This window comes from Mustelus asterias, chromosome 24 (genome assembly GCF_964213995.1).
Source record: "Mustelus asterias chromosome 24, sMusAst1.hap1.1, whole genome shotgun sequence".
Lineage (NCBI taxonomy): Eukaryota > Metazoa > Chordata > Chondrichthyes > Carcharhiniformes > Triakidae > Mustelus > Mustelus asterias.
The window spans coordinates 20,374,412-20,402,220 of NC_135824.1; the positions used below are offsets into that span (position 1 = coordinate 20,374,412).

General features: G+C 44.8%; 1 protein-coding gene across 4 annotated transcripts in view; it reads left to right on the top strand.

The window, feature by feature from the left end:
- atp8b4 (ATPase phospholipid transporting 8B4) overlaps positions 1–27,809 on the top strand; it is a 363,747-nt gene that overhangs the window by 190,216 nt on the left and 145,722 nt on the right. For all 4 annotated transcript variants that reach the window (XR_013500782.1, XM_078241378.1, XM_078241379.1 and 1 more), the window contains 3 exons: positions 8,032–8,104; positions 12,610–12,680; positions 18,485–18,567. Coding sequence is in view for 3 of the 4 variants with exons in the window: in XM_078241378.1 (XP_078097504.1) it covers positions 8,032–8,104; positions 12,610–12,680; positions 18,485–18,567 (227 nt within the window). In the remaining variant the exon portion in view is untranslated. The remainder of the gene's footprint in view (positions 1–8,031; positions 8,105–12,609; positions 12,681–18,484; positions 18,568–27,809) is intronic.

Genomic DNA, 27,809 nt, shown 5'->3' on the forward strand with positions numbered 1-27,809 from the left:
ATTAGCCTGTCTTCCTTTCGGCATTGACTGACCTGGTGTATTTCCTGTCATGAGTGCTTACACAGTGCTTCCCTGAATCATTCCGAAAGCAGCATGTTTACAGATTCAGTAAGTCAGAAAACCATTGCCATCCAGGACGTGAACTTTGCAGCAGTTTGGCTGCAGAAGAACAAATACTACCCTGTTACCTCACCACAGATTCAGCAGTTAGAGATTATAGATTGATAACTGCCAAAAATTGAGGGTTGGAGATTAGAATCAAAGCCACATAGGCTAAAAATAGATATGTTTGTTCCAAATATGATTAGTTGGTATAAGGGCAGATCAAACTTTGATGGTGACAGGATGGTTTGAGTTAAGGTGTTGTTTCACCTGCATAACCCGTAGTCCGGGTATCCTCACTTGCGTGCGACTCTTCCTTTTATTCACTACCCGACCCGGAAGTCAGCCTGAAGGACGGGGCAGCGAGCAGGCCGCAGTCATGGGTATAAAGAGCCTGCAGCTGCTCGTGCAAGTGTGGTGGAGTGGTGTCCAATCCCTCCCCTTCGGGAGTGCCTGATGTCTGATTCCCTGACCCCTTTTGGTGGGAGCTGCAGGTTCCAGTTCCAGGGAAGGGAAGTAAGTGCTCTTGGCCCACGAGCAATGCTGTAAAGGCACTTGCCTGCTCCCTGAAGTTGCCTTCACATCCCTTGAGGTGCTAGGATTCTTGAGGCCAGAAAATCAGACCGGTCACTTGAAACCTTGAAGGCCATTAAATGTGAGGCTACCAGCTTCATTATATTTAGATGGACAACCCAGATCCTGGAGGTTGTTGACTGCATGTTTCCTGCCCGCCTTGTAAATCTCTAATAAGTCCTCGGAGGCAGAAGTCCCTTCACCAAAATCCCTTTGTTTACAATTCCAACAGCAGTACACAGAGTGCTAGCAGTCTACCTTCAGGAGTGCCAGAGGAACTGACACTCCCAGTTAAATACAAGGCAAAGACTCCCTAATTGGCCCATCAATTGACTCCTTAATCAGGGATATCTTTCAACACCAACCAAATAAACGAACTCAAATTAACTTAGGGACAAATTAAAAGGGGTAGCTCCCCAAAAGAAGAGGGAACAGTCAAAAGGAAACTTAAAACATTAAATCATAATGTGATTTTCGGGGTTTATAATATACCTCAGCCCCTGCGGTGTTCAGTGGGCGCAGAAGGCATCAACTGCGCCCGTGGACACTGCATGCTCCCTCTCCAGGGACACCTGGCTGCGAATATAGCCGCGGTAGAGGGGCAGACAGTCAGGATGGCCGACCCTGTCGATTGCCCACTGCCTGGACCCGTTGATGGCTTGCCTCGCCAGGCCCAGGAGCAGGTTCACGAGGAGGTCGCCCTCCCGACCCACCCCTCTCCACACCAGGTGCCCGTAGATCAGGAGCGTGGGACTGAAGTGCAAACAAAACATTAATAAAAGGTTTTTGAGGAAAACAAAAAGGTTGTGCAGCCTAAGACGTTGAACGTAGACATGGTCCACGGACTCCACAAGACCACAGAAGGGGCAAGCTTGGGAGCCCATGAACCTAAAAAACCTACGGCTGTACGGCTCCTCAATCAGGGAGCTCATATTCCAATAGGCCAACCTCAATAGCTTGATTGAAGTCATTACAGAAATCCAAAAGTGGGTGAGTTGGAGGCTGTTTGAGGTTTGAGATTTTTAAAATTTTAACATCTCACCTGGCCTTAAGTCATCCAAATTTGGATGGGGGAGGAGTGGGGGGGGGGGGGGGGGGGCGGTGAAGTGGACTTATAGTAAGGACTTTAGATCTGAGAGAGCAAGCTCTCTCCTCCACACAGGGATAAACGTCCATTTGGAGACTTATTACACCAGTGAATTCACTTACTATTTTTAGTACACTTAGGTTTTTTGCCTAAATTCGGGAATGTGCTGTTTTACCACAGCCAGTTCATTTCTTCCAATCAGTTTAAACAACAGCGTGAGCAAGTGCACCAAAAATAATGCGGTCGGGGGAACCAAATGCTGCAAATGGGAATTGGTGATATTTCAAGAACTTGCGCAGATGTAGGTAATGGAGCTTCTCAATGGGGAGCTGAATTGCATCTGGGAGGAGTGAGAGGGACACATACCCAACATCAACACCTGTTTAAATAAAACAGAAAGTGCAGGAAGTACTAAGCAGTGTCTGGGGAGAGAGAAGCAGATGTTAACTCCGTTTCTCTCCACAGATGCTGCCAGACCTGCTGAGTATTTCCAGCATTTTCTGTTTTACATATCAGTTTTCAATTTTCCATCATCTGCAATATTTTTCTTTTGGATAAACCTTCAGTTTTTAAAGTTTATTTATTATTGTCACAACTAGGCTTACATTAACGCTGCAATGAAGTTACTGTGAAAATCCCCGAGTCGCCACATTCCGGTGTCTGTTCGGGTACACTGAGGGAGAATTTAGCACGGCCAATGCACCTAACCAACACATCTTTAGGACTGTGGGAGGAATCCGGAGCACCCGGAGGAAACCCACGCAGACACGAGGAGAACGTGCACCCTTCACACAGACGGTGACCCAAGCCGGGAATCGAACCCGGGTCCCCGGCGCTGTGAGGCAGCAGTGTTAACCACTGTGCCACCATTGACCTGGATTGTGTCCCCATCTTCTAAATCTAGGTTTACCCCAGACCCTGACACAGACCATAGAACAGTCTCCTCTCTGATCCATATACATAGTTAAGCCACGGGCTATTGTGCAGACGTAATTGCTTTAAACTATGTTTCAGAAATAATCACCAACCAATAACGACTTTATAAATCTGCCGATTGGCGACTGCATAGTGGAGTTATTTGCTTTTATCATTGTCTCTTCATGGATGAAGCGATGTTTGAACATTTTTTCTGCCAGATAGTTGTATCTACTTTGCAGTCTGTTAATTGGCTGTTAGAGAAAACAAAAATGCGAATGTGTATATATGTGGTTAATGAGCAAAATTAGCTACTCAGCTTAGTTTCATTTTAGAACATAGAACATAGAAAAAATACAGCACAAACAGGCCCTTTGGCCCACAAGTTGCACCGGTCATGTCCCTACCTACCTAGGCTTATATATAGGCTTACCTATAACCCTCAATCCTATTAAGTTCCATGTACTCATCCAGAAGTCTCTTAAAAGACCCTATCGAGTTTGCCTCCACCACCACTGACGACAGCCGATTCCACTCACCCACTTACCCCTGACCTACCCTCTGTACCTACTCCCCAGCACCTTAAACCTGTGTCCTCTTGTAGCAGCCATTTCAGCCCTGGGAAAAAGCCTCCGAGAATCCACCCGATCTATACCTCTCAACATCTTGTACACCTCTCATCCTTCGCCTCTCCAAGGAGAAAAGACCGAGCTCCCTCAACCTATCCTCATAAGGCATGCCAACCAATCCAGGCAACATCCTTGTAAATCTTCTCTGCACCCTTTCAATAATTTCCACATCCCTCCTGTAATGAGGCGACCAGAACTGAGCACAGTACTCTAAGTGGGGTCTGACAAGGGTCTTATAAAGCTGCATCATTATCTCCCGACTCCTAAACTCAATCCCTCGATTGATGAAGGCCAGCACACCATACGCCTTCTTAACCACCTCCTCTACCTGCGAGGCCGATTTAAGAGTCCTATGGACCCGGACCCCAAGGTCCTTTTGATCCTCTACACTGCTAAGAGTCTTACCCTTGATATTATACTCCTTCATCCCATTTGACCTGCCAAAATGGACCACTACACATTTATCCGGATTGAAGTCCATCTGCCACTTCCCCGCCCAGTCCTGCATCACACTGCAGCTTCTGACATCCCTCCAACCTATCCACAACACCACCAACCTTGGTGTCGTCGGCAAACTTACCAACCCATCCCTCCACTTCCTCATACAGGTCATTTATGAAAATGACAAACATCAAGGATCCCAGAACAGATCCCTGGGGCACTCCACTGGTGACCGACCTCCATTCATAAAAAGACCCATCTACAACCACTCTCTGCCTTCTGCAGGCAAGCCAGTTCTGGATCCACAAGGCAACAGCCCCTTGGATCCCATGCCCTCTCTCTTTCTCGAGAAGTCTTGCATGGGGGACCTTATCGAACGCCTTGCTGAAGTCCATGTAAACCACATCTGCCGCTTTTCCTTCGTCAATTCTATTTTCATAGAATAGAATCCCCACAGTGCAGAAGGTGGCTATTTGGCCCATTGAGTCTGCACCAACTCTGGCAGAGCATCTTACTGAAGCCCTATCCTCATAACCCCATATATTTACCACACTAATTCCCCTAACCTACACATCTTGGGACACTAAGGGGCAATTTAACTTGGCTAATCAACCTAACCTGCACATTGGACTGTGGGAGGAAACCGGAGCACCCAGAGGAAACCCACGCAGACACGAGGAGCATGTGCAGACTCCACACAGACAGTCAGCTGAGGCCGGAATTGAACCCAGGTCCCTGGCGCTGTGAGGCAGTAGTGCTAACCACTGTGCTACCGTACCATTTTGAAGCTGGAGATAGTAAAAGGTTGTTTTTAAAGTGATGCAATCAACCTCCACTTAACATTATATCACATGGCGTAGCTTCACTTCAACGTAATGGATAAAGTAGTGTCGGTATATCTGTTTAACGTTGCCAGCTTCACTTCATTGACGTTTGCCACAGGCATTCTCTCCTGTTCACATGCCCTTCCCGCAGTGCTTCCGCCCCCAGTCCCTCTTCCTCCCACTGCCGGCCATGCTGATTCTTGCCTGTGTCTCCTAACCTCTGTTCCTACCTCAGTCGCTGGGGCCTGTCCTTCAAATTGCTGCTCTTCTGGCTCCCGGCTTCCATTCTGACTCGCACTGGAGGACCCCAACTCGTGACAGAAACTGACTTCAGGTTCTACCCACACTGACCACCTTTCTGCCACCTGGAGTATTGTGTGCAGTTTTGATTTGATTTTTGATTTGATTTACTATTGTCACATGTATTAACATACAGTGAAAAGTATTGTTTCTTGCGCGTTATGCAGACAAAGCATACTGGTCAGTCTAAAAGCACTGTACTGGAGCTGAGTCTAATTTTATAATTTACATTTTATATTGTATCAATTTTCTATTTACTGATGTAACTTATTTCAGCTGGGAACGCAAGGAGCTCTAAATGTATGGTGCAGTATTTCAGCTTGTTTGTTGGTCTTTCCGGATGTAAAATCTCCGACGGAACCTAACTCTGACTTTAACATTGATTCCGATGGGAATCCATGATTCACCTACATTAAAGTTGCGATTATCAAGAATGTAACCACAACTTTAATTGAGGACTTAGTGGGAATATGAATGGCAGATGCGGTATCATGTGGACAAATGTGAGATGCTTTGGTAGCAATAATAGGAAGGGAGATTATTATTTGAATGGATGTAAATTGAGAGAGGTGGATACTCAACGAGACATTGGTGTCCTTGTGCATTAGTCGTTGAAAGTAAGCGCGCAGATACAGCAGGCAGTAAAGAAGGCAAATGGTATTGTTGGCGAGAGGATTTGAGTTTTGGAATAGGGATGTTTTACTGCAATTGTACAGGGCGTTGGTGAGGCCACACCTGGAGTATTGTGTGCAGTTTTGATTTGATTTTTGATTTGATTTACTATTGTCACATGTATTAACATACAGTGAAAAGTATTGTTTCTTGCGCATTATGCAGACAAAGCATACTATTCATAGAGAAGGAAACGAGAGATTGCAGAATGTAGTGTTACAGTCATGGCTAAGGTGTAGAGAAAGAGAGTTTAAAAGAGTTAGAATTAAGTTTTAGAAGCACAGAACGAGAGTAAAAGATAGAATTAGAAGGTATGCTGGGCACAGCTTGCAAGAACTCGCCTCGTTCCGGCGCCATCTTGGATTTTGTATGGAGGTGTCCTTGTGTAAGGAAGGATGTTCTTGCTGTAGAGGGAGTGCAGCAAAGGTTTACCAGGCTGATTCCTCAGATGGCAGGTCTGTCTTATGAAAAGAGACTAGGTCAGTAAGGATTATATTCATTGGAGTTTAGAAGAGTGAGAGGGGATCTCACTTAACTTATTAAATTGTAACAGAGTTAAACAGGGTAGTTTCAGAAAGAATGTTCCCGATGGTGGGGGAGTCCAGAACTAGGGGTCATAGTTTGAGGATAAGGGCTAAACCTTTTAGGACTGAGGTGAGGAGAAATTTCTTCACCCAGAGAGTGGTGAATGTGTGGAATTCACTACCACAGGAAGTAGTTGAGGCCAAAACATTGTGTGATTTCAAGAAATTAGATATAGTTCTTGTGGCTAAAGGGATCAAGGGATATGGGGGGAAGGCGGGATCAGAGTATTGAATTTGATGATCAGCCATGATCAAAATGAATTGCGGAGTAGACTTGAGGGCCGAATGGCCTACTCCTGCTTCTAGTTTCTATGTTTCTTACCATGATCAGCATAGCATGATTGATGGTTATAAAGTAGAACTGTGCTGAAAATGGATATTTAATTGCAAGGTGTTTTTATCCATTGAGACTTGGAGAGCAAGGTGCAAATGAAGTTTTTTTTCATACTATACTGGCATTTGATGAAAGTTTATTTAGTGTTATCATAAAATCATACTGCGTCTGCACCAACCACAATCCCACCCAGGCGCTAACCTCGTAACCCCACGTATTTACCCTGCTAACTCCCCTGACCTAAGGGACGATTTATCATGGCCAATCCACTGAACCACCACATCTTTCGGACTGTGGGAGGAAACTGGAGCACCCGGAGGAAACCCACGTGGACCCAGGGAGAACGTGCAAACTCCACACAGACAGTGACCCAAGGCCGGATTTGAAACCGGGTCCCTGGCACTTTGAGGCAGCAGTGCTAACCACAGTGCCACCGTGCCACCCAACTTTACCACCATGTTCTTGAAACAAAGACAGTACTAACATCTTTAGTAGCCCTACGAATGTTAAGAGGAAACCATGTAGTGCGGGACTGAAGCTATATGTGGGTAAGATCAGATATGGCAGGTGGGTACCTCTTGAAGGAGGTTAGGACAGAGAAGGTGAGGAGGAGCCAAAAACAGAAAATGTTGGAAAATCTCAGCCGGTCTGACGGCATCTGTGGAGAGAGAATGGAGCCAACGTTTCGAGTCTGTATGACCCTTTGTCAGAGCAGCTCAGCTTTGATAGGTCAGTTGACAGTGATGTGTTTATGCCCTTTTTACACTCATTTATGTCTACTTTTAACAATTCCAAAGGGCACCTGACCTCTACCAAGGGGCACCTTACCTCCCCAAACGGTGGCCTGGCGTGAGATACTTACCTCTCCCCGGATATCCAAACAAGTCCGCAAAGTTCAGACCCACTCTAACCTTGGCCAGCCAGCACGCTCCAGGTTTCACGTTCCTACCCTATCAGAACGCAGCTGATGATTGAAATGGCCAGCTACCCCAATACACCGCACACCGCTGACCCCAAATCTCGCCCCCATGGAAATGGGACAACAGTAAGAGAGTATGGGAGGATATATAGACAGGGAACTGAGAAGGTTTGGTATTGAAACTGGATGCTAGAGAAAAGAGACAATACAAGAGTAGGTTTTATGCGTAGATGTGTGGAAGATTGAAAGAAAGAAAGGCAACTTTTTTCTTTATTCATTCATGGGATATGGGCATCGCTGCACTTATTGCCCGAGTTCAGAAGGAATTTAAGAGTCAACCACAATGCTGTGGAGTCAGTAGGCCAGAACAGGTAAGGATGGCAGATTTCCCTCTGTTAAAGAGTGGTTTCATGGTCATCATTAGATGTTTTAATCCTGGATTTTTCTTGAATTCAAATTTCCTCGTCTGCTGTGGTGGGATTCGAACCCAGGTCCTTCGAGCATGATCTCTCGACTACAAGTCCAATGACAATACCGCTATGCCACCACCTTCCTCTTAATAATCATTGTGTCTAGAAAGAGTATGTATTCTATAGAAGCAACGTGATGAGGGAGGGAGAAAGATAACACTTTCTGCTTACTTTTGTCCAGGCTACAGAATGAGAAATGGATGAATGTTCGAGTAGGAGACGTAATCAAATTGGAAAACAATCAGTTTGTGGCTGTAAGTATTGTTGTTGAGAACCTAATTATTTATAAGTTTGTTCTGGACAGGAAATACAGGGCTGTATTTATCACATTCCCCAAACTAAACTAACAAAGTGGCATTGTGCCTTTTGCAAGAATCATAGAAGCCCTACAGTTCAGAAGGAGGCCATTCGACCCATCGAGCCTGCACTGATGACAATCCCATCCTATCCCCGTAACCCCACATATTTATCCTGCTAATCCACCCCCCCCCAAAACTAGGGTCAATTTAGCATGGCCAGTCAACGTAACCCGCACATCTTTGGACTGTGGGAGGAAACCGGAGGAAACCCACGCAGACACGGGGAGAACGTGCAAACTCCACACAGACAGTAACCCAAGGCCGGGTATTGAACCCGGGTCCCTGGTACTGTGGGGCAGCAGCGCTAACCACTGTGCCACCGTGCCGCCCCGAAACATTTTCAGTCGAATTATATTGAAAGTGGTGCACCGATTGTATAAATATTTTCCAATATGCCAGATGTTCTTTATTCTAGTTGGCAGAATTCCCTGATCATGCATTAAGCTGTGATTCAACTCTCTATCTGTCTCTTGTTTACTTTAAACAGTATTTGATTACAGTCAGTGTAAGGCTAACCTATCTCAGATCAGCCAACCTTCCAGCATTAAAGCAATGTCTACCTACACTTTGTTAGCAGGGTACTATTCTCTATAGTTGTACCGGTGCACTGTCACGGACTAGGACTGGGATTCTGCAACCGTTCAAGCCAGCGGGATTCTCTGGTTCTGTCAACGAAGCCCTTTGCCATGGGCTTCCCGGTGGTGTGGGGTGGCTTGAATGGGAATTCCCCTTGACAGCGACGGGACCAGAGGGGCGGCACGGTAGCACAGTGGTTAGCACTGCTGCTTCACAGCTCCAGGGTCTCGGGTTCGATTCCTGGCTCGGGTCACTGTCTGTGTGGAGTTTGCACATTCTCCTCGTGTCTGCGTGGGTTTCCTCCGGTTGCTCCTGTTTCCTCCCACAGTCCAAAGATGTGCGGGTTAGTTTGATTGGCCAGGTTAAAAAAAATTGCCCCTTAGAGTCCTGAGATGCGTAGGTTAGAGGGATTAGCGGGTAAAATATGTGGGAGTAGGGCCTGGGTGGGATTGTGGTCGGTGCTGACTCGATGGGCCGAATGGCCTCCTTCTGCACTGTAGGGATTCTATTCTATTCTATTCTATTCTATCCTGCCACTAACAAATGGTGCACTGCCGAGAAAAATGCTGTGGCAAGGCCAGAGAATCTCACCCTTCATTAGAAACACAACAGGTGTTTATCAAACTCTGTTGGGCAGCACGGTAGCACAGTGGTTAGCACTGCTGCCTCACAGCGCCAGGGTCCCAGGTTCAATTCCGGCCTCGAGTCACTGTCTGTGTGGAGTTTGCACATTCTCCCCGTGTCTGCATGGGTTTCCTCCGGGTGCTCAGGTTTCCTCCCACACTCCAAAGATGTGCGGGTTAGGTTGATTGGCCATGCTAAATTGACCCTAGTGTGAGGGGACTAGTTAGGGTAAAATGCAGGGCGTTAAGGGAATAGGGCCTGGGTGGGATTGTGGTCGGTGCAGACTCGATGGGCCGAATGGCCTCCTTCTGTGCTGTAGGGATTCTATGAAACAACAGAACAGCAGCCCACACGCCTGCCATTAGTCCCCTACATGTCTTCTGCCTGAGAGAGGATTCCACCCTCTGGGGTGACTACCCATTCTCACTCCCAATTGGTTCACAGGTGACCCTTACTCTGCCGTGTTGCCCTTAAAGGGACAATCACCACAATGGTACAATGGCCCTGCCCTTAAACGGCGAGTATAAAGAGTAAATCATGCATGCCATATTCATGAATGCAGATGCCAAGCTTTACTACAGATGAAAACCATCTTTAAATTGCTAAGCTGTAACCTAAAACTGGTAAGCACATTCAAGTTCCTTATCAAACAACAACTGAACTCTTGGGTGGCCCAATCAGCAAAATGGCAATCGGTCTTTAAGAGACAAATCACTTCAAACATGTTCATACAAGAGTGTGCTAAAATATTCCTGTCATTGGAAAACATTCACAAATGCACCATAACGCAACATTTTTTAAAAATGTATTCTTTCATGGGATATGGGCATTGCTGGCTGGTCATCATTTATTGCCCATCTCTAATTGCCCTTGAGGGGGTATTTAAGAGTCAACCACATTGCTGTGGCTCTGGAATCACATGTAGGCCAGACCAGATAAGGACGGCAGATTTCCTTCCCTCGAGGACATCAGTGAACCAGATGGGTTTTTACAAAAATGACAATGGTTTCATGGTCATTAGTAGACTTTTAATTCCAGATTTCTATTGGATTCAAACTCCATCACTTGCATTACCCTGGATCTGTAGATTACTAGTGCAGTGACGATACCACTACACCAGTACTTCCCCTTAATGTGAGCACGCAAGTTATAACTAAAACATTTGCTGCCTCACACACTTGGCTATCAAGTAAACAGTTTCTATTTTTAGCTGTACTTCTACTTATCTCTGGCTTCACAGTCTCATGTGACTCACTCCTGTGGTAGCCCTTTTAGCTCCATATCTTAGCACTTTGTTACGCCGACTAACTCATCTGTCTCCCCATTAGAGCAAAGTGAAATAAATTGTATAATGTAATTATTTTAGTGGAGAATGCTGCTTGGTCTTTTTCATATCTATTCTACCTCTTATTGCCTTTAGCCTTTCTGTCAGTCTTCCAGCATCATGGCATTCACCCCTGCAACATGCAACCCCCCACCCGCCTCTGTGATCCAGGACTACACACACACACTCACTCACAGCCACGCTACCGCTATACACATGCCACACACTCTCACAACCACAGACACCTCCACGCTCTCTCAGCCACAGACATCTCCACATTCTCAGCACAGTGGTTAGCACTGCACAGGATCTGCTCGGATGAGGAGGATCGCAACAGACACCTCCAGGCGCTGAAAGATGTCCTCATAAGAGGCATCTCTGCCTCAAAGCACCAGGGACCCGAGTTCAATTCCAGCCAAGCGTCACTGTCTGTGCGAAGTCTGCATGTACTCCCCATGTCTGCATGGGTTTCCTCCGGGTGCTCTGGTTTCCTCCCACAGTTCAAAAGACGTGCTAGTTAGATGCAGTGGCCATGCTAAATTCTTCCTCAGTGTACCCGAGCAGGCGCCGGAGTGTGGCGACTAGGGGATTTTCACAATAACTTCATTGCAGTGTGAATGTAAGCCTGCTTGTGACTAATAAATAAACTTTTACTAACTGTCTCTCTCTCGCACACACACACACCACACACACACCAGTGATCCCTTCCCTCACAGCTTCCCCAGATTCCTCTTTAACAATAAAAGAACATTGCCGCGAATTAACTTAAGAAAGGAGAACTATTCGGAAGGGGGGGAAGAAAGCACAATTAGATCTTTAGGTAAAAGGAATAATTACCTTAAACTTTGCTGGACTTCATCGACAGGGAATTGAATTGGAAAATGGTACTTCCTGTCAATAAACTTTTCAGTTCCTTCTTTCAACATTCTCTGTCATTCTTGAATTATTGGAATTTTAAAAAAGTTTGTTTTGCCTTTGCCTCAAGTTCACACTCCCTGGATCACCCCTGTTCAGACCCTGCTACCCTCACCCCCGCCCCTACCCCCAGCCTCCATGTAAACGAGCACTGTCGAGCTCTCAGGTTGCAATCGATCTTTGAAATCTTCCTGCGTTTTAAAACTACTTGGCCAGTGCATCATGAAGGAGTCTTAAGATTGTGCTTTCAAGTGATGCTAAAGTCCTCTAGCAGATTTTACAACTTTCTATTCACTTTTGTGACCCAGACCCAGGAATTCACAGTTCATTTTTACAGATGAAGCATTGCCACAATTGTACAGGGTTTTTTGATTTGATTTATTATTGTCTCAGGTATTGGAATAGTGAAAAGTAACGTTTCTTGCGCGCTATACAGACAAAACATACCATTCATAGAGTACATAGGGGAGAAGGAAAGGAGAAGATGCTCGCGTTTGGCCCATACCCCTCTATACCTATCTTACCCTCTCACCTTAAACCTATACCCTCTAGTTTCAGACTCCCCTACCTTTGGGAAAAGATATTGACTATCTAGCTGGTCTATGTCTCTCATTATTTTATGGACCTCTGTAAAATCACCCCTAAAACTCCTACGATGAAAAAAATCCCAGTCTAACCAGCCTCTCATAACTCAAACCATCAAGTCCCAGTAGCATCCTAGTGAATCTTTTCTGCACTCTTTCTAGTTTAATAATATCCTTTCTACAATAGGGTGACCAGAACTGTACACAGTACTGAACAGCAGAGCAGAATCAATGGGCTGAATGGTCTCCTCCTCCTATTTCTAATGTTCCAAGAGAGACCGAGGAACAATGTTGTGGTTTGCGAATACTAATCGGCTGTGTTTATGAAGTTTGATTTTGATGATTCTTTTCCTGAACCTTGCCGTGTCTCCTTTCAGGCTGATCTGTTGCTGCTGTCCAGTAGCGAACCTCACGGACTTGGTTATGTTGAGACAGCTGAGCTTGATGGGTGAGAATCTTTTTCTTTATTCACGTATGGGCTCGGTAGGCCAGCGTTTATTGCCCATTCCTACTAGAGGGGACTGTGTGCAATCCTGCAAAACATGTGAGACGTGCGAACAGATGAATGAGGGGGGATTTCATAGAGGCTTATAAAATTCGAACAGGACTGAACAGGGGAGATGCAGGGAGGATGTTGCCGATGGTGGGGGTGTCCAGAACCAGGGGTCACAGTCTGAGGATTCAGGGTAGACCATTTAGGACGGAGGTGAGGAAACATTTCTTCACCCAATGAGTGGTGAGCCTGTGGAATTCGCTACCACAGAAAGTAGTTGATGCCAAAACATTGAATGTATTCAAGAGGCGGTTAGATATAGCACTTGGGGCGAATGGGATCAAAGGTTTGGGGAGAAAGCAGGATTAGGCGATTGAGTTGGACGATCAGCCATGATTGTAATGAATGGCAGAGGAGGCTCGAAGGGCCAAATGGCCTCCTCCTGCTCCTATCTTCTAAGTTCCTATGTTTTAATAAGTGAACTTGTCGAGTAGAGATGGCAAGTCATTCAATGGCTGGTGGAATTGGTAAAGTGTTATCCAATGAGGAATGTGTTGACAGTCCAATTCGAATAGTCCTCTCTGCGAATTTACTTAAATCCTTGACAAAGTATGCAACAGTGAAAAGACTTGTGCCTTCCAGAACCTCAAAGTCCTGAAGTGCTTCACAACCGTATACTATTGAAGTGTTATCACAGCTGCGATGCTGAAAGTGTGACGACCAATCTCTGCACAGCAAGATCCCAGAAACAGATAGCTATTCCAGAGCTGGTGATGTTACATTCCCATGCTTCTTTAACAAACCAGATGTGTTAATTCTCTCCCTCTTTCTCTTTGCCCATGCAGAGTTCATCCCTCCTTTATCAGTAGTCATAGGGATGAGAGCTTTCCTTCAGCATACCTATTCTATTGTAACCTCCCCGGTTTTATAAAAAACATTCATGACTCTGTCCCTTTGCTAGTGCAACTAAAGCCACGCCCAACCCCAGATATGTTCTCCTCTGTCTGAGAGAGGTTGGTGATGTCTAGGCCGCAGGCCTGTTGAGTGCAACCATCATAAAGGCTCTCCAGAGATTTATTGAGGAGATACTAGGTCCGTACGTTTTGTTCTCTTTGACCTCTTGCACAACGCTTGCTCCAGCCAGCATTCCACTTTGTGGCTCATAAAACCTACCCAATGCCAGCCACCAGTGAATGAAACCTACCCAACGAGAGATGTGAGCAGGAATGAAGGCAATCATTGTGTTTTGTGATTCCAGACTTGGACCCAAAACTTCCCAATGTCCTTGTTACCAAATCCAAAGTCACGTCTATTTTTGAATTTTCTCCATATTTCTTTCTCCTCAACAGTTGTGCCTGCCACTCATACCACCGCCACTCCCCCCCCCAACCTCCATGTTCTACCACCACATGCAACCCCCACACAATATACCGTGTTTGTAAAACCTATCTCCACTCACCCGATGAAGGTGCAGCACTCCGAAAGCTCGTGATTCCAAATAAACCTGTTGAACTTTAACTGGTGTCTGAGACTTCTTACTGTGCTCTCCTTAAGATGCTGTCCCAGTCTTCTCCTCCCACACTCTCCTCTTGGTGCTGTCTGTCTGTCCCAGTCTCCTCCCCGCAGACTCTCCTCTTAACAGAAGTTAAATTTCTCATCCTTTCATTGACGGGACTAAATTCGACTTGTTCCCTCCACACAGTGATGTGGTTACTGCTGCTGTCTGGTAGTCATCCCCAATATCGCAACACCCTCTTCCCCCAGCCCCAGAAAATATCTGAGCGAGCCAACGTTTGAAGTGCTTCAGGCCAGGCCAGAATTAACTTGATAATTCCTCATGCTGTTTTATAAAACGCCTTATCCTGAACCACAGCTTAAATATTTTAATCCGTCTTGTCAAACATCTCTGAATAAGATTTGACTGTGACAAGGGCAGTTAGCGATAGTTATCAGAGAGACTTTTTCTCGTAACTCTATCTTCTCTCACTGGCCCTTCAGTTTTAATCACTGCATGTTTTGAAGTTTCGGTGTATTCCCTTTTTGTTATCCCAAAAGCAAAGGCAAGTTTGCGGCTGTTTACTGTCGATTCACTGGTGCTACAGTCAAGTTTCAGATTTTAAGTACCCATAAGATGAGCACTTGTAAAGTGCAGCCACCTGGTGGCCGTGACTAGTTGTTACAGTCATCAGGTGGAGATTTTCATAGACTCGGTGCAGTGCAGAAGGAGGCCATACGTCCCATTGAACCTGCACCGACAACAATCCCACCCAGGCCCTATCCCATAACCCCATCTATTTACCCTACTAATCCCCCTGACACTAAGGGGCAATTTAGCATGGCCAATGCACCTAGCCTGCACATCTTTAGAGTGTGGGAGGAAACCAGAGCACCTGGAGGAAGCCCACGCAGACATGGGGAGAACGTGCAAGCTCCACACAGACAGTGATCCGAGGCCGGAATCGAACCCGGATCCCTAGCGCTGTGAGGCAGCAGTGCTAACCCGAATTTCACAGTAACTTCATTGCAGTGTTAATGTAAGCTTTGTGACTAATAAATAAACTTTACTAAAAAAAAGATCAACTTTTTTGAATGTTTGAGGGATGGATGTTAGTGGGACGCCAATAAGGCATACCCTGCTCCCCTTCGAAATTCTGTCACGTCATCTACCTCACTGCCCCTACTCCCCTCTCTTGACGCCTGCACTGTTGCTAAGTTACCAGACTGCTTATCTGACATGCGGTCCTGAATGAGCAGAGATTTCCTCCAAATTAACTATTGGGATATTGGATAGCCATCAGTTCCAGTCTTCTTTCCGAACTCCAATCCCAAGTGATGTCTAAGAGTAAGCAAGTCTGTTTGCAACCTTGGTGTCACTGTTACAATCCCATGGAGACTTTTATAAAGAGTTATGAGTTTTCCACTGACTGTAGCAAAGGATCACACAACAGGATTTCATGCTTGAAGACTTTTACTGTAACAAGAAAATCAACATTGACTAAACATTATTTAGTAGGTAACTAATATGCCAAACAACATAAAAGATATTCTCTATTAACTTCTAACGCAACTGAAAATCCCATGCCACATTTATACGTTACACTGAATTCTCTGCAGAAATGTATATAAAGGTCCCAGGCTCCTCCTGGCGCTTACAGCTAGGATCTCTTCTTGTTGCCTCGCCAGGGTAAATCTTCCAGAGTCTTTATAACAACGTTCCCCGACTCCATCTTTTGAGCATACTCAAATGGACTTCCAGCAGCAAGGCACCCTCTGGCAGTTTTGTGGTTTCTAACTCTTCACAAGCCTTGTTTCTTTGATTTGGGAATCAGTCCTCACCAGCAGTGTATTAGGGGGTTAACTCGGAGTCAGTCCTTTTCTCCTGCCTGGCTTAGCAACACGTGTTGTGGATCTTCTCCTGTTAAATCTCTTGGTCTGATGGACTGAGGGTCTGGGTAGCAGATACCTTGTTCTTTGTGTCCAAACTTGCACTTGACTTTGAATAAGTTTTGATCTGCCACTATATCTAGCAGGTCACATGGGCTTGTCACCGGGCAGATTTAGTAGGAGGCCGTATTTCCGTCTCCAAACTACTCAATTGAATTAAAGGAGGCAGCTTAAACCCAGTGTTCGTAACAGTCACATTTGATCCTGAGATGACCCTGGAGCCTCATGTTCATCCCATCACTGAAACCGGCTATTTCCACAACAGTAGCATCAGCTTATCTGCAGCTGAACAACACATTCATGCATCGTTAGCTCTGGACTCTGCAATTCCACGGCATTCCTGGCTGATCTCCCACATTCAACCCTCTGTGAACTTGAAGTCATCCAAAACTCAGCTGCCCATGTCTTAACGTGCAGAAAATCCTGTTCCCTGTCATCCCAAACAGCAACTTAATTTTAAAATTTGCACCCTTGTTTTCGAATCCCCCTTTGGTCTCTCAGCTCCCTACCTCTGTAATCTCCTCCAGCCCCCCCAACCCACTGCGATATCTGCATCCTCTAATTCTCCCCTTATCCCCAAATTTAATCGCTCCACCAGCCTTTAGCTGTGTAGGCCTCAAGCTCTGGAATCTCCCTCCTACACACACCAGCCTCTCTATCTCGCTTTCGTCCTTGGGTGGCACAGTGGTTAGCACTGCTACCTCACAGCGCCAAAGACCCATGTTCGATTCCCGGCTTGGATGACTGTCTGTGTGGGATTTGCACGTTCTCCCTGTGTCTGCATGAGTTTCCTCCGGGTGCTCCGGTTTCCTCCCACAGTCCGAAAGACCTGCTCATTAGGTGCATTGGCCATGCTACATTCTCCCTCAGTGTATCTGAACAGGCACCAGTGTGTGGCGACTCAGAGATTTTCACAGTAACTTCATTGCAGTGTTAAAGTAAGCCTACTTGTGACAATAAGTAAACTTACCTTAACTTAAAACCGACCAACTTGATATCTCCTCATTTGGCACGGTGTCCTACTTGATTTTATAATCCTAGGGGTGTTTCATTAAAGTTAAAGTTTATTTATTAGCGTCGCAAGTAGGCTTACATTAACACTTCAATGAAGTTACTCTAAAAATTCTCTAGTCCCCACACTCTGGCACCTGTTCAGGTCCACTGAGGGAGCATGGCCAATGCACCTAGCCAGCATGTCTTTCTTGTGGGAGGAAACCGGAGCACCCGGAGGAACCCCACGCAGACACGGGGAGAATGTGCAGACAGTGACCCAAGCCGGGAATTGAACCTGGGTCCCTGGCATTGTGAGGCAGCAGTGCTAACCACTGTGCTACCGTGCCGCCCCACATTACATTAAAGTTGCAATATAAATATAAGTTGCTGAAGTTTTATTCTGCACAAGACCTTGGTTTAACATCCCCTTTGAAAAGACACCTTCAGGACTGCACTGAAGTGCCAACTTCATGTGGGAGACTTTGAAGTGGAAATTCAGGCGAGGATGTTACCAACTGAGCCATGGCTGACATCGAGGTCAACTTAATTGACACCCAATTGATCTCTCCAGAGTTGAAAAGCTAAATGGAACTGATCCATTTTAGTGAATGCTTTTTACTCTACAAACATTGATTTAGGAAATGGTTAGCTTTCTGTTGAATGAAGTAGCCTGTAGGTTTCTTTCAGCAATTTTAAATGTTCAAGGACAATGATATTCTGTTCTAAATAAAAAATCTCATTGGCAGTTAGTTTAGGGATCTCTTGGGTGTGCAAGAGCCATCATACAGTTCTTCATCAGTGTATTCAGGCTCTTATGCACATTGATAATGGTTAATCTGAAAGTAACAATATTGATTCATGTTTGGAAGAACCGAGTACAAGATGGAACATGTTATTTACGATGCATTTCACATCCTGGAGGGGTTCCAAATCCTGCATTTCTGACTTGTCAGAGTCAACCTCGGAGACCACATGATGATTTTCTCCTTCAATAGAATGGGAGCCCACGCAGTTTAAAGGAGGGTGCAGGCTTTAAACCCTCAGTTATTGCCTGGACTAAGAAGATTGTAGGAGTAATGGGTTGTCACTGTGTCTTGTAAATAGTTGCCTGTAAATAGTTTTTTCTGCCTGTAAATAAATAGATTTTGCCTTTATCCACTAGTGGTCACTGGAGTTTTTGTTACTAAATGACTAATTACGCGTTGTATGATTTATTTTACAACATTTTTACCTGAGTTATTAGAACAGTGAAATGCGTCTCGTGTTTCCTGTGTTTGATTTGTGCAGGATGCAATCACTATTTTCCCGACTTGTTCCAACAGAGAAACCAACTTGAAAGTTCGACAAGCACTGACAGTGACTTCAGAACTGGGTGCAGATATGTGTAGATTGGCAGAGTTTGATGGTGAGTCTAATTTATTGTATTAATTTGTTGATATAAGGTCACCAGCAAACTGCGCTGAAGGGGGGATTTGATTCCAACACGAGAGTCATAGAGGTTTACAGCATGGAAACAGGCCCTTCGGCCCAACTTGTCCTTGCCGCCCTTTTGTTTTAACCACTAAGTTAGTCCCAATTGCCCCCGTTTGGCCCATATCCCTCTTTCCCCATCTTACCCATGTAACTGTCTAAACGCTTTTTAAAAGACAAAATGGCACCTGCCTCTCTACTACCTCTAGCAGCTCGTTCCAGACACTCACCACCCTCTGTGTGAAAAAGTTGCCCCTCTGGACCCTTTTGAATCTCTCCCCTCTCACCTTAAACCTATGCTCTCTAGTTTTAGGCTCCCCTACCTTTGGGAAAAGATGTTGACTATCTAGCTGATCTATGCCCCTCATTATTTTATAGACTGCTATAAGATCACCCCCAAAATCTCCTACGCTCCAGAGAAAAAGTCCCAGTCTATCCAGCCTCTCTTATAACTCAAGCCATTAAGTCCCAGTAAATCTTCTCTTTCTAGTTTAATGGTATCCTTTCTATAATTGGGTGACCAGAACTGTACACAGTATTCCAAGTGTGGCCTTATCAATGTCTTGTACACCTAGGCGAATAGTCATCACTCTGAAGAAAGTCACAAGAACAATGGTGGATCAGGGACAGAAAATTGCATTCAGTCGATTCCATTGCATGAAGGCTGAACAACGATGTTTCTGGGGTCTATTGGGGATCTGCTTCAACATGTTCATATCATAGTCTTCCCCCTGTTCATTCTTGCCATTTACACGGCTGTGCACTTAAGCCATTAAATTGTCATCATCAACATCATTACACTGCCACACAAAATCTGCCAAATCTGTAAGTGTAGGATTCAAAATAAAGTTGAGGCGCCAGGCAATGAAATTATGCTATAAATGAACAGGGCAGGAGGTGGGTTATGTTGAAGATCGTGACTTTGTGTTCATCTTATTCATTGCAAGGCCTTATTTATATTCCAAAGTTGCCATTTTCTTTTTTAAGTTCTTTTTGTGGGGGTTGATCATTGCTGGCAAGACCAGCATCTGCTGCCCATTCCAAATTGCTGTTGAGAATGTGGTGAGCCACTACCTTGAACAACTGCAGTCCAACTGGTGTACGTACACCAGATATATATATAACAGTATAGGACTGTTACGAAGGTGTCTTTTTGACCCAGTGAAGGAACAACAATATAGTTACAAGTCAGAATATATAGCTTGGAGGGGAACTTGCAGATGGTGTTCCTATCCATCTGCTGCACTTGTCCTTCTAGGTAGTGGAGGTAGCAAGTTCAGAAGGTGCTGTCGAATGAGGTTTGGCAAATTGCTGCAGTGCATCATATATGTGCATCTCTGCCATAATGTGCCATTGTTTGGAGGGAGTGAATGGAGGGTGGTGAACTATGGTGTCAATCAAGTGGGCTACTTTGTCTTGAATGGGTGGCACAGTGGTTAGCACTGCTGCCTCACAGCACCAGGGACCCGGGTTTGATTCCCGGCTTGGGTCACTGTCTGTGTGGAGTTTGCACGTTCTCCCCATGTCTGCATGGGTTTCCTCCCACAGTCTGAAAGACGTGCTGGTTAGGTGCATTGACCCAAACAGGCGTCGGAGTGTGGCGACTAGGGAATTTCACAGTAACTTCATTGCAGTGTTAATGTAAGCCTTGCTTGTGACTAATAAAGTGAGGAACTAGTCCAGTAGTTGTGTAAACAATTAATAAAGAGTATTTATTGAAGTGAAATAAAATAAAAACACTCGACAAGAAAGACTAATATACACTATGACGCTTAAATATATTAAGCACTCAACATATCATTTTATCTGAAAAAACATCATTTCTAAAATATACCCACTTTCTCTGAACTCACTGAGAAATCCTTTTCCCAAACAACAGCCAATTTAATAACTCAATGGGTGGAATTTTCCCATCCCGCTCGCTCGCCACGGGAATCATAGTGGGCGGGTCATGGATCATGCAAAGTTCCAGTGACCTCGGGTGGGATTTGTCAACCTTGAGGCAAACGCGGCCTGAAAATTCCACCCAAAAGGTCAAATCCAGCTAATAGTTACTAGACAATGCAGCTTAGGTGACTAAACCTGGGAAAATGTATTTTGCCTGTTCAGTTTCCTTAGTTTGAGGATAAGGGGTAAACCTTTTAGAAGTGAGGTGAGGAGAAATGTCTTCACCCAGAGGATGGTGCAGTGTGGAATTCACTACCACCGAATGTAGTTGAGGACAAAATGTTGTCTAATTTCACGAAGAAATTAGATATAGCTCTTGGGGCTAATGGGATCAAGGGATAGGGGGGGAAAGGGGGATTAGAATATTGAATTTGATGATCAGCCGTGATCAAAATGAATGGCGGAGCAGGTTCGGAGGGCCAAATAGCCTACTCCTGCTTCTAGTTTCTGTGTTTCCTTCCAACATAAGCTCAGGGGTGGCTTGGGGCAGCACGGTGGCACAGTGGTTAGCACTGCTGCCTCACCGCGCCAGGGACCTGGGTTCGATTCCCGGCTTGGGTCACTGTCTGTGTGGAGTTTGCACGTTCTCGTGTCTGCGTGGGTTTCCTCCTGGGTGCTCCAGTTTCTTCCCACATTCTGAAAAACATGCTGCATTCAGTGCATTGACCCGAACGGAGTGTGGCGGCTAGGGGAATTTCACAGTAACTTCATTGCAGTGTTAATGTAAACCTTACTTGTGACTAATAAATAAACTTTAAGAGAAAGAATTTGGAATGTTCACCGATTATGATGATATCTGGGGCCTCGGCCACCATCCTGAAGAATTCCTGCAACAATGTCCTGGGGTTGAGGTCGTTTGATTCTGCCAATTGCAACCATGTACTTCACAGTTGTAAATGCCACTTTTAAAGTCAGATGAAGAACTGTGATCACTGAATTTTATTTTACATAATTTTGGTTTTGACGTGGAGGTATCACCTGGGGAGATAGCTGCCTGGAAATTTTAAACGTTGATTCATATTTGGTACACAAGTCACTGAAAGTGGCAACGCAGGTGGAGAAGGTAGTCAAGAAGGCATACGGCATGCTTGCCTTCATCGGCCGGGGTATTGAGTTTAAAAATTGGCAAGTCATGTTGCAGCTTTATAGAGCCCTAATTAGGCCCCACTTGGAATATGGTGTTCAATTCTGGTCGCCACACTACCAGAAGGATGTAGAGGCTTTGGAGAGGGTACAGAAAAGATTTACCAGGATGTTGTCTGGTATGGAGGGCATTAGCTATGAGGAGAGGTTGGAGAAACGTGCTTTGTTCTCACTGGAGCGACGGAGGTTGAGGAGAGACCTGATAGAAGTCTACAAGATTATGAGAGGTGTGGACAGAGTGGATAGTCAGAAGCTTTTTCCCAGGGTAGAAGAGTCAATTACTAGGGGACATAGGTTTAAGGTGCGAGGGGCAAGGTTTAAAAGAGATGTACGAGGCAGATGTTTTACACAGAGAGTGGTGGGTGCCTAGAACTCATTGCCAGGGGAGGTAGTGGAAGCGGATACGGTAGTGACTTTTAAGAGGCATCTTGACAAGTACATGAATGAGATGGGAATAGAGGGATATGGTCCCCAGAAGGATAGGGGGTTTTAGTTAAGTCGGGCAGCATGGTTGGTGCAGTCTTGGAGGGCCGAAGGGCCTGTTCCTGTGCTGGAATTTTCTTTGTTCTTTGTTCTATAATATCTTCCAAAGGAATTGGTCAGAATAGTTCAATCCAGTGGGTCTTATAGCCATGAGAAAAACAAGAACTCATTTAGAGTATCCGCATACTTAGAAAGGTTGCAACATATTATCCAATAACATCTTGTTTAAGTATTTTCCTTAATTTAAAACTCATTTTTTTCAGAATATTAAGTTAAAAGTTCGACAGGACAAAATGCAAAGGGCTTCATCTCACCAGATAAATGTTCCTGAATAAAAGCTAAAAGAGAAAATGCTGGAAAATCTCAGCAGGTCTGGCAGCATCTGTAAGGAGAGAAAAGAGCTGACGTTTCGAGTCAAAGCTAAAAGGGATAGAAAGTGGGAGATATTTACGCTGCAGGGTGACGGAATGAAGGATGAGTCACAGCCACGAAAACAAGGGGAAAAGGCTGCTAATGACAGTCCATGGAGAGAATAAAGGGTGTGAATGGCCAAACGGCAGAGAAGCTGAAATCAGAGGGTAAACTGTGACAGGTGAAGATGTGGGGGGAGGAGGGAGATGGGTTGGAGAGAGGTAAAATTGAGAAAAAGGGGGAAAAGATGGGGGGGGGGGGGGGGAAGAAAAATAAAGAAATAAATAATATATTCCTAAATGATGCATTGGTGATGCATCAAAATTAATAATATTCAAAACAAAAGTAAGAAGTTTCACAACACCAGATTAAAGTCCAACAGGTCTATTTGGAATCACGAGCTTTCGGAGCACTGCTCCTTCATCAAGTGGAAGCTTTATTGACATGCTGCTTCCTTCAACCTCAACCTGGGGATACCAGGGGAACCCCTCTGTTGACGAGGTAGGGCTGGATTGAACTGTCACCAGTTCCGAGTGCCTCCTTGCCCACTGCACATTTCCCTCTTGGCGCTGTCTGTCAGTCACCCTGCTGCTCACTGCGCACTCCACTGGTGACCCACTAATGTAGTTCACATTGTTTGCTAACCACGAGGGTTAAAGTGCAGGCCAATTGTGGCTAAACCTGTTGTTAGCACAGTATTGCTAGGGACCAGATCAGAAACCCCAAGGTATATTATGAAGTTAGACTAGACCCCAACTTTTTTTTAGTTTTGGCATTACTGTGAGGATAAGGTCTTTCACTTCAGGTGTGATTCTGTTGACACACTAAGAAGCTTTTAGCAAAATAAAATTTATTTTAACAATACAGTTTAACTATAACAAATGAATAAGCTTAGCTTTATCCAATTGAAATACTTAAACATGGCAAGATACACTTCTTAACTGCTAATCTACCTCTATTAGTTCTAATTCAAGCAATATTCCTCTTATAGACTTAAACTCCACTTCAAAATGAGATAGTAAACAGCACAAGCTTATTTGCTTTTACCTGATGGCCGTACTAGAGCCTTTGAACACTTCTGGAGAGAGAGAGAGAGACAGAAAGACACCTGTCTCCTGACGCTCAAACAGCAGCCTCCAGAGAGAGAAAGGCAGAGACACCTCTTTGCTTCTTTCAGGACCATGCCGAAACTGCTTGCTTTTCCCTGTAAGCTTAGTTCCGCTCATTCACATGACTCTGCCTCTTGTTAATCAACCTAATCAAACCCATACCCTGAAACCCCAGAGAAAAAAGCAAACAAATATGCACAAACTCAGATTAAAACAAGCATCCATTATCTAAGATCAATTATTATCCTGCATGCTCAGCATGTGAGCTGTCTGGTGCAGGTAGACTGGCACTGTGTAAACAGAGCTGTATTTTAAACATACCCCTCACTAGAAACCTGATATAAATACAGTTCTTAAAGGCACGGTATTCGAACAATAACATACAGTTCTTAAAGGCACAGTATCCTCACAATACCATGTGTTGGTGAAGATGGATATAATTCATGAGTGTGAATTTCAACTTCAGTATGATCTTCCAAACCTCCACCTTCATGCGGCACGATGACACAGTGGTTAGCACTGCTGCCTCACAGCGCCAGGGTCCCGGGTTCGAATCCCGGCTTGGGTCACTGTCTGTATGGAGTTTGCACATTCTCCCCGTGTCTGTGTAGGTTTCCTCCGGGTGCTCCAATTTCCTCCCACAGTCCAAAGATGCGCAGGTTAGGTGGATTGGCCATGCTAAATTGCCCCTTAGTATCAGGGGGGTCTAGCTAGAGTAAATGCATGGGGTTAGGGGGATAGGGCGTGGGTGGGATTGTGGTCAGTGCAGACTCGATGGGCTGATTGGCCTTCTGCACTGTAGGACTCCATGCAATTTTAAATATCCATGGTTGACTTGACTTGAAAGTAGTCAGATGCTTCGAGTTGGTGTACTAGCCGCAGAGAGAGAAGGATGTTGGAAAACTCATTTTCAGATTGTATGAGAACTGTGGACTATCAGTTGTAAGCAGAGTGATATAAACTGTCAGAAAGCTGGTGTACACGGTTCAGTCTCAAAACCTTGCCCTAGAGACAAAACCAATAATTGGTGAGAAGCTCATCACAATTCCACAAATCCATCAACATATTGGGGCAGTTGGTTCACCATTGATCTGATCTGTTTTTTCGTTTTTACTCCTATAATTTATTGGAATTTTCCAGCCCTTCCTGCCAAAGGGACCTTCCAGAACCTCTGAAGTTGACCGTCTATCACGGGTCACCCGATGGCGACACAAGTAAAGAATGTAAAATTGCCATCGATTTCAGTGTGACTGGAAGATCCCGCTGGCAGCCAATAGTAAGCCGCCTCCACCGTCGGAAAATCCACTCGGGGTGGGGGGGACAGGAGAATTTTGCCTGTTGTGTGCTCCATGTTCATATTTGCCTGTACCCCAAGCTGATCGATGAGAACTTCCTACTCCCCATGCTTAACGGAATGGTTAGCAAGAAAGATGTTGGCTGAAAACACTCGTGTTTAGCTTGCTCCTTATCAAGCTCTTGGTACCTCCTGAAACAATTTGCAAATAATGGATTGCTTTTTGAAGAATTGTCACATGCAGGAATACGTGAATGGGCAGCAAATGAATGAGTGAAGCTGGTCCAAAGATTGAACCTGTGGGTGGCACTTGTGGCTGCTTGACCCAGAGATATGAGGTTCTTTTTCAGTGGTCATGGGGAGGAGGCACAATCTGACCACCAGGATCATAACACAAGCAACTCCAAGGCCTCTGTTGTTGTAATGTCCTAACTATGTTAGGGATAGTGGGTTTTTAACAAAAAGAAAAGATGTGATTTGCACACGTAGATTCAAAGTAACATACAACAGGTTTATTGAAAGATGTTCTCTGCACAAAAGAACTAAAACTAAGCAGCCTGTGAAGCACCCTAATGGCAGCACCATCCAGCCATGGGATGAGCTTTTAAAGCAATCATGCAACCACTTAAATGTATAACCGTTGTGGAGTGTGTAATCCAAACAGATGTTTTCAATCAATTAATCGTGCAATTTAACCAGTCCGAGTGCAACATTTATGATCACTTCATTTGTAATTTGTTATACTTTCAATACCAAATCTTTGGCCTTGTTTGCTGCTTTGTACAGGTTTCCTCCAAGTTTGTGCTTGGCCAATTATATTTTTATTATTCTGTATGCTGTAGAGCAGACTATCACAAACGAACGTGAAGATTCGTAAAGTATGAAATATTTTCACTTTTTCTCGTGTCTATTGACCCTTAAGCTGGTTCCCATTACAATTAGCTGGGTCACTGGCTTTGGATGGCTCAGATTTGTACTGGAACGAATCCCAAAAGATAAACGAGCTTTTGACAAGCTCGATCAGCAAGTGAAACCTGCTTTGTTGCTGCCTCCCTCTGTACTGGCGTCAGCAGCATATTCGAGTTCTGTCTCCCACACTCCGGTTCCCGCTGAGTAACCAGCATCTGGCATGTTTAATTGAGCCCAAAGCCCAGCCTCCAGGCCCAATAATGTCTTACCTTGTCAGCTTGGATCTGGTTTGTCCCTCGTGTGGGGGCCACGATCGGACCTAATTTGAATTGGCTTTTTGATTAGAAATAAAGTACCGCAAAGGCACCAATAAAAAATAAATTATGCAAGGGTCAGGCTGCCTAACATCCCTTTGCACAATGTGTCACCTCAGAATTACTATCCTTACAAGTGAACGAGATGGTCTCCGGAATTACTCCCAAGGTGGAATTTTCCTGTCCTGTTAGTTCAACACATCAGCATTGTTGGCATAGAAATTTTATTTTGATTTGTACATGAATAGGAGAGGACAGAAAATGTTCTTTGATGGAAAGCTCACACCGTTCCTAAATTAAAAGCAGGAATCAACTGAAGTCCCTTTTTGTGGATATTCAAAGTGATTATCAGGATTATCAAGCATGTTGATGAATGAGCAATGCATTACACTTTTAACCGGTTTCATTTTGACTTGAAAACAAAACAAGCTTCGAAGCAAAATGTCCCTTATAATGGAAAATGGAAGACATTCCAATCTCAGCACAACTAATGATCCGTTAACAAAATTGAAGGCAAATTGAGCTTTGAAAAACACAATTCCTGAGAATGCAATCTTGTTGTTGGTGCAAAAGATTAAATCTCACAGGATCAGGGGTGAACTAGCTCGATGGATTCAGAACTGGCTTGGCCACAAAAGGCAGAGGGTAGCGGTGGAAGAGTGTTTTTCAGAATGGATGTCTGTAACTAGTGGTGTTCTGCAGGAATCAGTGCTGGAACCTCTGCTGTTTGTAATATATATAAATGACTTGGAAGAAAATGTAGCTAGTCTGATTAGTAAGTTTGTGGATGATACTAAGATTGCTGGAGTTGCGGCTAGTGATGAAGATTGTCAGAGAATACAGCAGGATATAGATAGGCTGGAAAATTGGGCGCAGAACTGGCAGATGGAATTTAATCCGGTCAACTGTGAGGTGATGTATTTTGGTAGATCCAATTCAGGTGGGAGCTTTAAAATAAATGGCAGAACCATCAGGAGCATAGATGCACAGACCTGGGCGTGCAAGTCCACAAATCCTTAAAAGTGGAAGCAAAGGTGGTGAAGAAAGCATATAGCATGCTTGCCTTCATCGGATGAGGCATAGAGTACAAATGTTGGCAAATTATATTACAGTTGTATAAAGCATTGGTTCGGCCACATTTGGAATATTTGTGTTCAATTCTAGTCACCACACTACCAGAAGGACGTGGAGGCTTTGGAGAGAATACAGAAAAGGTTTACCAGGATGTTGCTGGGTATGGAAGGGTATTAGCTATGAGGAGAGGTTGAATAAACTGGGATTGTTCTCCCTGGAAAGACGGAGGCTGAGGAGCAACCTGATAGAAATTTATAAAATCATGAGGGGTATAGATAGGGTGAACATTTGGAAGCTTTTTCCCCAGGGCAGAAATGACAATTACAAGGGGGCACAAGTTCAAGATAATGGGGGGGAAGGTTCAGTGGAGATGTGCGGGGGAAGGTTTTTATACAGAGGGTGGTGGGGGCCTGAAATGCGCTGCCAAATGAGGTGGTTGAGGCAAATACGTTAGCGACATTTAAGACTTATCTGGATAGACACATGAACAGAC